General features: G+C 36.0%; 1 protein-coding gene across 2 annotated transcripts in view; it reads right to left on the bottom strand.

Annotated features, from left to right (window-relative positions):
* rorc (RAR-related orphan receptor C) overlaps nucleotides 1-14,751 on the bottom strand; it is a 36,901-nt gene that overhangs the window by 6,350 nt on the left and 15,800 nt on the right. For both annotated transcript variants that reach the window (XM_084089530.1, XM_084089531.1), the window contains 3 exons: nucleotides 1,100-1,185; nucleotides 843-984; nucleotides 373-708 (listed from right to left, as the gene is read on the bottom strand). In XM_084089530.1, the coding sequence (XP_083945656.1) occupies nucleotides 373-708; nucleotides 843-984; nucleotides 1,100-1,185 (564 nt within the window). The remainder of the gene's footprint in view (nucleotides 1-372; nucleotides 709-842; nucleotides 985-1,099; nucleotides 1,186-14,751) is intronic.

Genomic DNA, 14,751 nt, shown 5'->3' with positions numbered 1-14,751 from the left:
CTTCGTCTGGTTTTGTCGGATCATTGTGTTACCCCTGTTGGTGTCTGTTGCTGTTGGGAATGTCTGTGAAGTGACATACTGTAATCTGGTGATTGTCGACGTTGGTCGGCGTCTGTCGGTGTAGTGTGAATTGGCCTTTAGAGTTAGATTTTGGAGTAAGGGTTTGGCTTACAGTTAGGGTAAAATTAACAAATGTTAATTAAATGCAAGTACTTTAAATGTAATCACGATGCAACGACATCATATCGTTCATATTTAAGTATATTGTATCAAATGGTTAAGTACATAGTAGTTAAGGCCACCTAATATAAAGAGTGACCGAAAGAGTAATTCCATCAGTGTTAAATACAATTATGTGGGAGAATTTCTCACCTCTACCTGCTGACAAGCTGTTGCTCTCACCTCTCCTGTGGGACACCCTGTAGGCCAAACTCTGAGCCTGGGCCTCGCCTATGCGACACTCCAGGTATGAATGTACCTCTGGTGGGCAGCCTGGCAGTTCAGGCTCTACAGAATAAGGGTAGGCTTGAGGTAGAGGCGGGATGAGATGTGATGTCTGTTCTCTGGGCTCTTTGCCGGATCGGTAGGCTGGGAGAGACTGAGGCTCTTGGACTGAGTTGGCCTGAAGACGCTGCTGTTGTCGATGTCTCTCGACTTCTGCAAACAGCGAGTCTCTCTGACGCTTGGACATGCGGCCAAACTTCACCGCTGAGGGAGACGAGAAAACATCACTACAATTAATTATTGCAATCATGTATAAAATGAGTATCAAAATTGTATTTCTATATCATTCCAATAAATCATCCATTCAAACATTCTTCCATCCATCCATCCTTTCTGACCATCGCGGCTCATCCCCTGAGCGACACATTTTTTGAGGCGGCAGCTCTGGCAGCGGTTACGGCTGGCACGGTCGATGGGGCAGTTGCTCTGCCTGGAGCACGAGTACTGCACGCTGGAGGACTGACTTCTGCGGAAGAAGCCCTGTAGAGGCAGAGAGAGAGAGAGAGAGAGAGAGAGGTGGGCGAGGTGTGGAACAATTAGGCGGAATGTGCTAAAGAAATATTTGACATTAGTAAAGTAATTTTCTTTTTCTTACCTTGCAGCCCTCACAAGTGATGACTCCATAATGAACCCCTGAAGACTTGTCTCCACAGATCTTACATGGGATCACCTCAATCTGAGCTAAAGACACAAGCAACACAACATCAAAACTGAGATTAAAGCCGTGATCATGTGCTTTAACACAAATGTGTAGAACTGTCACAGTTGATTTAAAGGAGCTGTATGTAAGAAATGTATTTCAATTAATCATAAAATGGCCCTGATATGTCACTAGACATTAAAAAATCATGTTCATTTCAAATACTTATATCACTGACAACAGTAGTCCGGCCAGGATATTGTCATTTAAAAGTGAAGTTGCAGCCCTCAACTGATGTTGATGTTGTCATGTTGTGTTTTGGCCTGATGCTCCACCCTCCACCTATCTACCAATCACGAAGTCAGTAGTGTTTCGGCATCCGGGTTGCCAGCTCTGCTCTAGTTGAAAGCTCCTTGTAGCAGCCTACGTTCCTGCTGGATCCTGCAGCCTATCTGGCAACCTCAACCTCGAGTCAGGGGGGAGGGGGAGGGGATACACCGCTCTACAGTAATTTGAAAGTGATTGCAGTACCAGTTTTGGCCACAATCTTACATACGGCTCCTTTAAATCATTCCTGATGCTATTCATCAGATTACAATCCTAGCCAGCAGAGGGCTATATAGCTCACCAAAAAAAATCAGTTCAAAAGTTCCAGTTTGGGGTAAGTTTTTTTTTTTTTTTTTCAGCAAGGATGCATTAAATCATTGCATTGCATCAACAGTGACAGTAAAGAAATTTATAATGTTGCAAAATATTTATATTTAAAATATATGCTGTTCTTTATATTCATTAAAGAATCCTAAAAAAAAAATTGTATCATGGTTTAAAAAATTTAGACTGTTTTCAACATTAACATCAACACAATAAAAAGTGTTTCTTGAGCACCAAATCAGCATATTAGAATGATTTCTGAAGGATCATGTGACATTGAAGACTGGAGTAATGATACAAAAAATTCAGCTTTGCCATCACAGGAATACATTTCATGTTACAGTATATTAAACAAAGTTTATATTTTGACACAATTTGTATATTATTTGACAATATTATTAATATATTAATGTTTTACTGTGTTTTTGATCCAATAAATGCTGCCTTGGTGAACGTAAGACACACACACACACACACACACACACTCAGCCATGTTTATGTGATTTGTGAGGACATTCCATAGGCGTAATGGTTTTTATACTGTACAAACTGTATATTCTATCCCCCTACACTGCCCCTATCCCTAAACCTACCCATCACAGGAAACATTCTGCATTTTTACATTAAAAAAAAAACACTGCTTAGTATGTTTTTAAAGCCATTTGAAAAATGAGGACACCCAAAATGTCCTCATATATCACCTATTTTCCCGAGTGTCCTCATTTGCAGGTGTGTTATCATAAAAATGTCCTCAGTTGTCATGAAAACAAACTCACACACACACACACACACACACACACACACACACACGTTAGGTTTTCATGATTTATGGGGACTTACCATATACATAATGTTTTTTATACTGTACAAACTGTATATTCTATCCCCTACCCATCACAGAAAACTTTCTGAATTCTTACATTTTCAAAAAATATCACTGATTTATGATTTATAAGCAGTTTTCAAGGATTTCGACATTTTGCCCCCATAACATACGGTTTACCAGGACCACACACACACTTTTTTGAGTGGATGAAGATGTGCATTGATGCTTTCAGATTTAAAAATGGCCAAATAAGTGCTACAATTTCTGAATCGGTATTCTGTGATGAATGGATAGACTGATTAAAATGAACTAATGAAACAGTGGATGATTGGTTATTTTGTAGTAGATGCCCTTAAGTGTATTTGCAGTTTATGTACACATACAAGGGTATAAATACACAGGGGTATAAATACACAAACATCCTGAAACACAAACACACACTGGTTTTGTAACAGACTAAAGATTATCCCTGAAAGCCACATTAACAAATCCTAATCTAATGAACAGAGACAGAGAGAGAGAGAGAGAGAGAGAGAGAGAGAGATGAATGTACATTTGTACATCAATGAAGGAAAGGGAGAAGTATGAATGAATTGCAGCTCTACTGTGGTACAGTGTACTCTCTTAAAAATAAAGAATCCAAAAAGGGGGATTTTGCAGTGACGCCATAGAAGAACCATTCTGAGTTCCCAAAAGAACCTTTCAGTGAACAGTTCTAAAAAGAACCATTTTCTTCTTTTAGAGAATGGAACCATTTTCTTCTTTTTGTGGAATGTAAAGGTTCCATGAAGGTTGAAAGTTATTCTTGATGCCAATAAAGAACCTTTATTTTTAAGAGTGGTACACACACATGCACATGTAGCCTACACATTTGTTTAATGTTGCGAAATGGTGTATATTGGTGTCTTTAGTTAGCATACTAAGCTAATGATATTTTCTTTCCCCAAAATGTAATAAAAACACTATTTAGTATGTTTATTACATTGTTTTCCTCACAATGAATGTTGGCTGATCCCTGTTATGTACTGTAGGTGATTTTAGATTTTACTATCCTAGTGGGGACATTTGGTCCTGAAAATGTAGGAAAAACCTGACACGCAGACACAGATACACACCTGCATTTGCACAAGGAAAGTGAGATTATTGTGCATTTAACAATAATATCAGAAACACAAAATTCAAAGACATGCATCTTAAAATCCATTAGTGCTTTAAGTTGCAATGCAGCGGAAGTAGTGACAGATCTTTTCTTCCCTATTGTGACATAAATTGCAGTCGATTCTAAGACAGAGACGGGTTTATGCAGACTGACTGAAGAAGTCCAGCATATGTCACCAGAGACACGTCTGTCATTTCACCTGAAGATCCAGTTATGGATCTTCAGGTATCCATTTTGATGAACAACATATGCATTGATGAATCGTTCACAATAAGATCAATAATATTCATGTAGAAAATAGATTTCTTTCAGATGTTCTTATTTTTATTTCATGCCATCTTTACTGTTCTGCTCTGGAGTTTTGTCTCAGAAGACATGTGGCATGTTTGCAGGTTCTTAAGCTGTAAGTAAAAAAGTATTCTGTACGTGTGTGTGTGTGTGTGTGTGTGTTTTTGTGTGTGTGTGTGTGTGTGTGTTTTTGTGTGTGTGTGTGTGTGTTTCAGTCAAAATGACAGTAAATCTAACCACTTATTTCTTGGAATCCAGCAATGTGTGTGTGTGGCTAAGTAATGTGGTCACATCGTCCAGTACCAAGGAACATGAGTCCTCTCCATCAAAAAGCACACACACAATGCACACATACAGGTGGGAGAAAGTGTACAGGAGGAAGTGAGTGGGAGAATGATACAAGGTTAAAGTTCATAGTGGATATACTCCACTGAGGCATATCAAAACATTAAAAAACAAATAATAAAAAGTTGTAAAAAGGTTTTAACTAATGGGCTTATACTTGAAATTGTTAACCAAGGGTCATTTTTAATCCTAGCTTAATGTAAAGCTGTCAGTAAATTTTGTGCAGTAGTGGGTCATTTCATTTTGCTCAAATACCAGCCTGTATCTCAAATTACATTTGTAGACAAGATATAGAAGCAACAACACACTTCAATACATTAACATCTTGATGAAAGGAACATGCCAGTGCAGGTCAGATTGTGCTCTGTCGTTCACGTGCACATCTGTTGTGTCAGTGGTGTCTTAAAACAGCAACAATTCTCTCTTATGTGAATTGAGTCTGGTTCACTGTGCATTTTGTGCATTGCTTATAATGTAATTATGAACACAAATTCCTCTAGATTCACTTTGATATTGCGCAATTTTAAATAGTTGTCAATGTAGCACAACAAAGTCGTGGTTATAGGTGTCAAGTGAACTGTCAGTAGACATCAACATTTGGTGCAGCTACAAAAAAACAGTATCACCCCAAAAAACAAAAGTGTGAATGGAAAGTTCACTAAAACCATAATGGAAGTTGACCTAAAGGAGCCCAAAGTTCACTTTCAGTGCCAGGATCCGTGCAAATCAGTGGTTCTCAACCAAGGGGCCCCGCTAGGGGACCTCAGCAATATTCCAAAGGGGCCTCAAGATGGCTTAAAATTATTTAACCATTAAATGCATTAATGTTTCGGCAATCATTATTACATATTCGGGTCTTTAGCAACCTGGATCTATATCTAACATATCATCTATACATACCGTATTTTCCGGACTATAAGTCGCTCCGGAGTATAAGTCGCATCAGTCAAAAAATGCGTCATGAAGAGGAAAAAAACATATATAAGTCGCACTGGAGTATAAGTCGCATTTATTTAGAAATTTATTTCACAAAATCCAAGACCAAGAACATACATTTAATCTGGAAAGGCAAGTTATTTAACTACACAGTAGCACACAGAACAACAGGCTGAGTAGGTGTCCGGTGTGTTAACGCAACACATTAACAGTTATTCAGCTACACAATAGCATAAAGAACATATACCTGGGAGGCTGAATAGGCTAAATTAACATAAGCCAGGGAGTCCAACAAGCAAGTTACCAGTAAACAAGTTCAACAAGCTCCCGCGATCTCATTCCACATCACTGAATCCATTAAATTTTCTTCATATGGTGTCGCTTCTGAATAACTCCGCCAACTAGAGCGCCCTCTCGCGGCTGTAGACGGTAATGTTTTATCTTGGTTCATCTCAGTCTGAATTAATTTTGATATATAAGTCGCACCTGAATATAAGTCGCAGGGCCAGCCAAACTATGAAAAAAAGTGCGACTTATAGTCCGGAAAATACGGTACATATCACGATACTGAACTCACAATACGATATTATTGCGATACTCCCAAGACATTTGGTAAAAGGTTAACAAAAATTGTACTGTTGATTAAAATGCTAAATTTGGTGTTACATTGTGGGTGTAAATGAATAGGCTTGGACTTGGTGCTGGTGACCCAAATGTACAGGACAATAGAGACACCAGAATAAAAATATTCATGATTCTGAAGCTGAAAATACAGAATTATTTTAGACAAATATGCTTGCACTCGGTCACTCACTAGATATATTTAAAATAATATAAGCCACTTTTCACTGGTAACTGGTAGACATTTGGCATTATCAGGACCCACAAATATTCCCCCATTGCATTATTATACATTATACTCAATATTATATATAGTAGTTTAATGTAGCACACTAAAACTCTGAAAACTAGATTTTTTTTCTCACACAGTAATTTTTAATTTGGGTGAACTATCCACGGTACATATTGTCACTATCCATGATACATATTGATGCATTTTTGTATTGCGATATATTGTGACATGATATATTGTTACACCCCTAGTCGCAATAATATAAAATAAGGAATAAAGTCATTCAGTCATCAGAGATTCAATTATTGTTCTAAAGAAAAAAATATACTTGCACTGTTACACACCTCGGGTCGTTAGCGACCCTATACAATTTTTTCAAAAATAGAATGTGGAATTCTTTTATAATTGTATTATTTTTTCTTGTTATATTGTTTATAATAAATTGATTGAGGAATACTAAGAAGGTTGATGTCTAACTTTAAAAAATGACTGAGGAGGGGGGTAGTGAATGACATCCCGGGTCACTAAAGACCCGAGGTATGCATTTAAGGGTTAAAACACAAAAAACAAGCTTTAACATTAGCAAAACAACAAAAAATCTGGATATTTGCTGTTTTAGTTCACCCCAAATTTCTGGAATTCTAAAATGTAATTATTAAATAAAATAATGGTGTACAAAGTGTACTTAAAGTGGGCTTTGTGAATGAATGATCAAACAAATTAATAAATTAATAAATGTTTTTAATATAATTTTTCTTTTCATTCATTTGACTAGACTGGATGCCGGCCGAACTTAGCCCCGCCCACAACATTTGAGGTCAGGAAGTTCGGTCTGGACTTGATCCGTTGTGGAGCAACTATGCATGAACCAGAGCTGTTCGGACCAATCAAATTGTCAGGGCGGGACTTTATATGATGATGGACAGATGATCAACAGTAACGTAATAATCCACGTCACCAAAGAGCCCTTGGGTTGAATTTGTTTACAACAAAGAAGGCTGCCGCTAGAGAATTGAGATGTGTAGATTCCGCCATCGCGTCTGTTATAAAAGATATCGACAGCGCATTCATTTTAAAAGAGGAACAGAGAACCGCGATCAAGGCATTTGTCGATCAGAAAGATGAATGAAGAACATACGTCACTTGCAGTCTGATTGGTTGCTCTGATTGGTTGTAGGTCTATCCAATTGAGTGCAGAGGCATTTTCCTTCCTGGTTCGGTTGAAACACACCCCATAATCACAGCCCAATTGAGCAGTATCAGACTCATATTCTGACTAGAATCTGAGTTTGAGGATGTCAGGCTAACATTTGACTAATTGAACAGTAAAATTGGCTGATGGGCAATTTTTTTTTTTTTTTTTTTCCTCTTTCCACCCTGGTTATCTCTTTCAGGGTTTCACATCGTTCATACTTTACCCTGCATTACTAATTCACACGGTACCTTTGGCACGGCTAATGCCCTTCAAAGCCCTCCCATGTGAAATGTTGCTAAACCCAGTTAAAAGTGGCCTTAACATGGTGCTAATGAAGCCGTTAATTGGTTAAGTATAGTGTGAACAGTCTACAACAATATTGGGTTCTCTTCTAGGCCATCTTATAATGCTAGAATGATCATATTTAAATCAATAAAAAAGGTGATTCGAGGTAAAGTGGAATCTGAATGTGTCATGTCAGTCTGACCTTTTCATGTCAGAAATTTAAGCTTCATATGACGAGTTTTCCCACCTGGTCCATCAAAGCTCTTACAGTGGGTGAATCAAAGAAGGGCATTTTTTCACAAAAACAAAAAAATCAAATAACACATCATGAAAAAACAGGGAGATTCACCGAGACTGACTGAGACTGGGGGTATATTGAGTGTGAAGAGGTGGACATGAAGGTGTCAACCTCAGAGTCTTTTTAAGTGGTTTACTGGCTTCTCTTTCACTCTGACTTTCCCTCTTGCATGTATTATCTTGCTTTTTATTTCCCTCTCTCTGTCTCGCTCACAAAGGATGCGACTGCCAGTAATACGCTCTTTCATCTGTGTTTTTACTGCCAGGAATGTCCCCCCCTTCCCCCCCCCGCCCTTTTCGTTCTCATCCTCTCTTCTCCCAATCCTCCCAAAGAAACTTTGGTGGAAATATTAATCTAAAACAGGACTCTTAAAAAACTTCTTCAAAACATCTCATATTTATTGTCTTAGTGGTGCATAGTAAGAGTGCAACTAAATGCAACATTTGTCAGGCAATATCATGCAACTAGATTTAAACAATCCTGTTTCAAAGTTTTTGGGTATCATATTTGATACATCAGGCTTTTAAGACTCATATAGTAGATACAGTGAGATTATGGCACTTATACGCAGAGGAAAAAAGCTGAGCCCAAGCTGAGCAAGAATATGCAATTTGCTGCAGTTGCTGATTTTCATATGGCCAAAATGTAAGATGAATTTCTGATAGGTTGTAATGTAAATCATTGAGATCTTTATAACAGTATAGCAGAGTAATTACATAAAACACATTTAATCAGTTGTAACTCTATTTTGTAATAATATGTCTTAATAAGATATTTAAATGCTTAGATTTATGATCAAAACTGTGTTTTTTATTGTGTGAGCAAAACATATAATGCAATATGCAATACAATGATGATTGAGAGATGCAAATAAACCTTCCTCAAAAGCCTGATGTATCATATTTTGATTTTCAAATGATGTATGGATAATCAAGAATGTGTGTGCGCAAGTAATTAGCATGTGCATGTTTCTGTGTCAGTGTGTGTTTATGTCACTGTGTCAAGGTAAGCTATGATTTGGGGCACAGAAGGAAACTCCTTGCAACCGTTTTTGCAAGAGTGTGGGTCTCGTGTCTGAGTGTGAATCTATGAGGGAGGTGTGAATGTGGGTTGACGTCCTGTGCATTGGATGCAATTTTAAGCCAGGTTTTTGAGCCACTCACTTTAACTTAAATGCCATGTGCCTAATTGCCAATGCCGATTGGCTGATGGCACCACGGAAACACGCATGCACAGTCCTTTTCACTACTGATTAACCTGAGCTGTGACGTGAAAGGCAGCAGGCAATATTTGATTTACGATGTTTCAAAAGTCCACTTCAGGCTTTTATAAGCCCTAAAAACAGATACTTTATAAAATATAAAGACTTACAATCAGTGCTATTTTAGTATCATTTAAATATTTGTATTAATATCTTGAAATGGTTTTTATTTTTATATTTTCTGTTATCATTTTAATTTCTTTGTGTTTTTGTAATGTTTATTAGTTTTTTTATTTCTATAGAGTTTTTATACATTTTTATTTAGATTTAGATATTTTAGTACATCAACTTTAAATAAAAATGAGTATCATTGCATTGGCAAGTTGGAATATAAATAAATATAAAGAGGGGTTTGTTTTCTTTTTACTTTTTTTATTTCATTTAAAATCTGTTTTATTTCAAGTGACAAATGTTTTTTATGGTTTTAGTTTTGGTTAACTATAATTCTGTACTTACAATGTTACTTACTTGTATGTTTCTTGCAAAAAAATGTTAGAATATAAAGCTACTTTTGAATGGCCATTGTTGGAAAAAGATTAGATGCTGGCGGGCCGTGTTAATTTGGTATTAATGGACTAAGTGAATTTCCCGTTACTACGTATTGAAATAAAACCAATAACAATAGACTTGAATCTCCTGCCCTGCTTTCTTTCTTTCTCTTTCTTTCTTTCTTTCTTTCTTTCTTTCTTTCTTTCTTTCTTCTGCACTCTAAGAAAAGTCCATAAAAAAGGGAACAATGTACTGTTAATATGAAGTTCTTTCACAGGTGTTTTAACTGTATTTTGAATTGCACATCGCATTCTCAAACTCAAGGCCTGTAATCTAAAAAAATAAACCTCTTTCTGGGTTCCTTGCATGTTTTCTATCCTTTTGCGTTTAAAATACTCTAATGCCTACATGCTCACTTGCACACACAATCTCCAAATAAAGAGAAATATCTCCATATCGACAAAAAGCTCATTCTCATTATATCTCTCTGAAACAAACCACATGCTGATAAAGAGAAAATTTCTCCTTTTCTCTTCTGCGCTATCTGCTCACCTAAACCACATGCTGATACAAACAAAAAAAGCCTTCACGTTTCTCGTCTCTGCTCAGAGAAACTGATGAAAAATATACCAAAGAATAAAAAGAGAAAGAAATTCTGTATGAGAATGATTAGATCTGCAGTAAAATCGAACTCCCAATCTAAAGAGTTGAACATTATTAAGACTCTAAAAACACTTACACATTTTAGATAGAAATCATAATTCTTAAAGTGAATTAAAATAAGAATTAGAACACATAACAAACTATTAGCAGTCATAAACCCCACTGGTACTTACCACAGCTGAAGATCAGCATAAAGCGTTGCCTTATCCAACATATTCAACTAATTTAACAGCAGAACTAAAACTGAACAAAGTAGATTTACCTGTTGAAATGTACCTATTAAGGCCTGTGAGAGACTTGCACTTGTGATTGCATCTCTCAGATCAGACATCTTTCCAGAAATGAAGATACTATCTCACCTATATATATATATAAATGACTGTAAGCAAGATGTAAGCTGTGATATGTCGTAAATGATTATCTTTGATGTACCACTGATAGAGGAACATTACATAAAACTATACCGCAACTTCAGTATTTAGGTCTGAAATGCCACTGGAAATGGTGCAGGTCTACTGCAGTTATATGATGTTTTTTTTTTTTACTTTGAAAAATGTAGTGAGTAAAAAAAAAAATAATAATAAAAAAAATTATATATATATATATATATATATATATATATATATATATATATATATATATATATATATATATATATATATATATTAAAAAGTTCCATGTAAATAAAACTGCTCATTTAAAAAATGACAACATACACTAAATACAAAAACATCATAATTTCTCTACATTTTTAACATGCACGTTTTGGAATCTCTTTGAGATACTCAACTAAAAAAAACCTAGTAAATTATGACAGTGAGAAGGATAAATTAGAGAAAGAGCAAGACAAGATAGAAAGATCTATTTAACTTTTTTTTCCACAGAATAATCTCAAGATCAAGCGAAAAAAGGATGTGCAAATATAGAAAGAAAATGAAAGGCCTGTCACGATAACTACTTTTTGTTGTGCGATATATTGTCCCAGAACTAATTGCGATAAACGATATTATTGCCATTTTAAGACCATTTTATGCCACTGAATATATAATCATAATATAACAGCATAATAATACAAGTAGGCCTACACACTTTCAAATGACAACAACGTTTTAATTCTTTAGATGGAAATGAAGTGTCAAAAAATTCTATAAAACTTAAATAAATAATAAATAAACATTTTCTAAAAAAAAGAAAAGTGCAAAGTAACTAGAAAAACACACCTGCAAATGCACAAAAGGCACTTATGGAGATTTTTCCCTGTCTTTCTTTTCTCTGTAAAGTAAGGGTGCACACTATTGCTGTAAACACAAACCCTACTAAGCACAGACGCCTCAACAGGCCATATCTGCTGATAAAACGATTTTTTATTAGTGAACACCATTTTGCGCTGTAACGTTTATATTTGCACCGGCTTTGAAATTAAATGTATATGGAGTTATTCTTCCAAACTGTCTGTAGTTGTCAGGAAAACACTATAACGCCCAAAAAGACGCCGTTTTCCCACCTGTCGATGACCGCTCTGTGTATGAAGGAAACTGGATGTGCCATTTTACAGCCAACAAATTATGATGGCACAAGTTATTTTACTGTTTTAATAAATGCACGAAATTATTTGCACGAAATAATTAATGAGGAGAAGAAACGTATCCCTAAAAACCCATCTTAAATGATATTCGGTCAATTTAAGTCCGCCTAGTTTATGTAGCGGTTCTTTCTGTGCTTCTCTTGAAACCTCCATCACAGCATTCTGCACTGTAAACTAGTGAAAAACCTCAAGGTTCCACTAACGGAAATCCTCGAGTTGAACACAAGAGTGCTGTGACAGGACAAAAAAAAAGTCACCAAGAGAAAGAAAGAGAATGAAAGAGAGAACAAGAGAGAACCTGGAAACATCAAGAGCCTATAGCTTTCAAAGAAACAATATACAGACATGCATGAGACAAACTGAGGAGTTTTGAATAGCTAATTGAATAATATCTAATGTTAGTGCTTGCTAACGGAGTGATGTAACAAACAAAAAAATGTTTAAATTTACTTTACTTTTTTTTTTCGGATTAGTAGTTTTCCACTATATATGTATATATGAATTATATATGTATTATTTATATAAAAGATATCCATAATTAAGGTAATTATAAACTAAATTATGTTTCTAAAATAAAACATGAATTAGTAATGAAAGGATTAGCTGTATAAAACAAATTCACAAAGCAGCACAGCAACAAAAACATATTCTGTCACAGGAAAGTGCCAAAAGATAAGATGCTATAAGCAGAGTTAGATAAGACACTTGTGCTTATCATGATTTAGTCACGCACACACACACACACACACACACACAAACACACACACACACGCACACGCACACGCACACACACACACACAATATTTATATTTTCTTTTCATTGTATAAATTCATAAGTCTTCTCTATTAGATCAGATTTTTTAGATTTTTTAAATCAGTCTGAATGGAAAAGTTTTGTGAATTCAGGGGGAGAGAATATCTCTTTGATTTAGTTTTTGGTACCTGAATGTACAAGTCATGATTTCAGTGTCTTTGAAGATTTAAAGACATTTAAGAACAAGAGTGAAAAAAGGTGTGAAACTCCCCCCACACACACAGACACATTAAAAACGGTAAATTTTTCGTATATCAATGTGCGGATGTGCTCATATATCAACTTTCATTTTACAGCATTCAGTTTCATAAGCGCTTGGTCTATATGAAAACAGATCAGAACAGATTTTTATTTTAATTTATGATTTCTAAACAGAAACAAGTCAACTCTTAAATCTATTAATTGATTTGACTGATGCACCGTTTTACTTGGTAACAAAGGGGGAAAACAACACCCAAAATGTAGGTGATGGAAAATAGCATTCAAACAAAAGCTCTGCACGCACACCTGTGCGCACACACACACACACACACCAATGTGTGTGACGATACACACACACACAGGGACTGAACGGGTGACCACAGCGCAGAAAAGTCTTGCAGCTGGTGAAGTGTTCATTGGCAGTATATTCAAAAAGTGTGCGTGTATGCAGTGAAAATCTAGTGCAATGTTGCAAAATGCTTCACAGTGCATGTTTTCCTAATGTGTGTATAAAACCATAAAGCGCATTCGATAAAATCCACAAATTTTCTTTCCGGTTCCGTTCATCGGATGTAGAGCAGAACAGCTATCCCGGAAGGTCTTTCTGCTCACACCTTCCTTTCTGACTCAATGTGACTGAAGCGCGGCCTCTCTCTGTCTAATACGGATTAAAAACCAGGAACTTTTGGGCCTTTTTATGCAGCAGAACAACAGTAAACCGTCCGCATTGAGTACAGATAACCTCTGATTCCGTTCTTAAATAATGCTAATGTGAATGGCATTGAAATCACTTAACATTAGTTTTTAATAAAATTAAAATAAAGTATAATAAATGGATAAAAAAATCCTACTTAGGACAGTCTTCACAAGACAAAAAAGGATATGTTAAAGAATATGGGTAACCAAACAGTTGATGGACCCCATTGATTTTTTTTTCCACACTACGGAAGTCATAGTCAAAGTTTGGTTACCAATACTCTTCAAAATATCTTCTTTTGTGTGTAAACTGAATTTTCATTTTTGGGTGAACTATCCCTTTAAGGCCAATTCACACTGCCCCGACAGATGCCGACCAACGCAGACAATCACCAGTTTACAGTACTTCACTTCTCAGACATTCCCTGACCTGTCAATCTGCAAAAATACAAGCTCCGACAGACGCCAACACACACTGATCCGACAAAACCCAATGAAGTGTCTGTTGCCGTCGCTCAGCGCAGTTTTAACTGACCTTTAAGATGTTTTGCTGTATCGGAAGGAAATTTTTGTTACAAAAAAAACACATGCGCTAGCAGTTTGGACAAGCAGACTTAGTCCTCCTAATAGTAAAGTCATTAAAATTCTGATATAATATATGGAAATTATGCAGTGACTAAAATATTAAACAAAACAAAACTATGTTTTATTTTAGTTTCATGCCTAGATTACAGCTTCGCACACTGTTTATTTACTCTAACTTTACGAGGTGCATCCTGGGATGTTTTTACAACAGTATTTGTTCTGCTATTAAAATTAGAAATTCCTATTTTAAAGAAATTGATAAGCGTTTTAATCTGTCTATACACTCTCAGAATAAAAGCTGGGTAGCACTTTATTTTTCAATCCTGTTTCCCATGTAATAATTAGGTACCTTCCCCTAAACACAGCCTTTTACACTGTAAGTACATGCAAGTGCAACCAACAGCTGTCACTGGGGCAGTATCATTTCAAAAGGTACACCCTTGGATCTTATTTACCCCTAAAAAGTAAATAGTACCT

This window comes from Abramis brama (genome assembly GCF_963993115.1).
Source record: "Abramis brama genome assembly, chromosome: 17".
NCBI lineage: Eukaryota > Metazoa > Chordata > Actinopteri > Cypriniformes > Leuciscidae > Abramis > Abramis brama.
The sequence above is the reverse complement of the archived record's forward strand: the minus strand, read 5'-3'. Positions and strand labels throughout refer to the sequence as shown.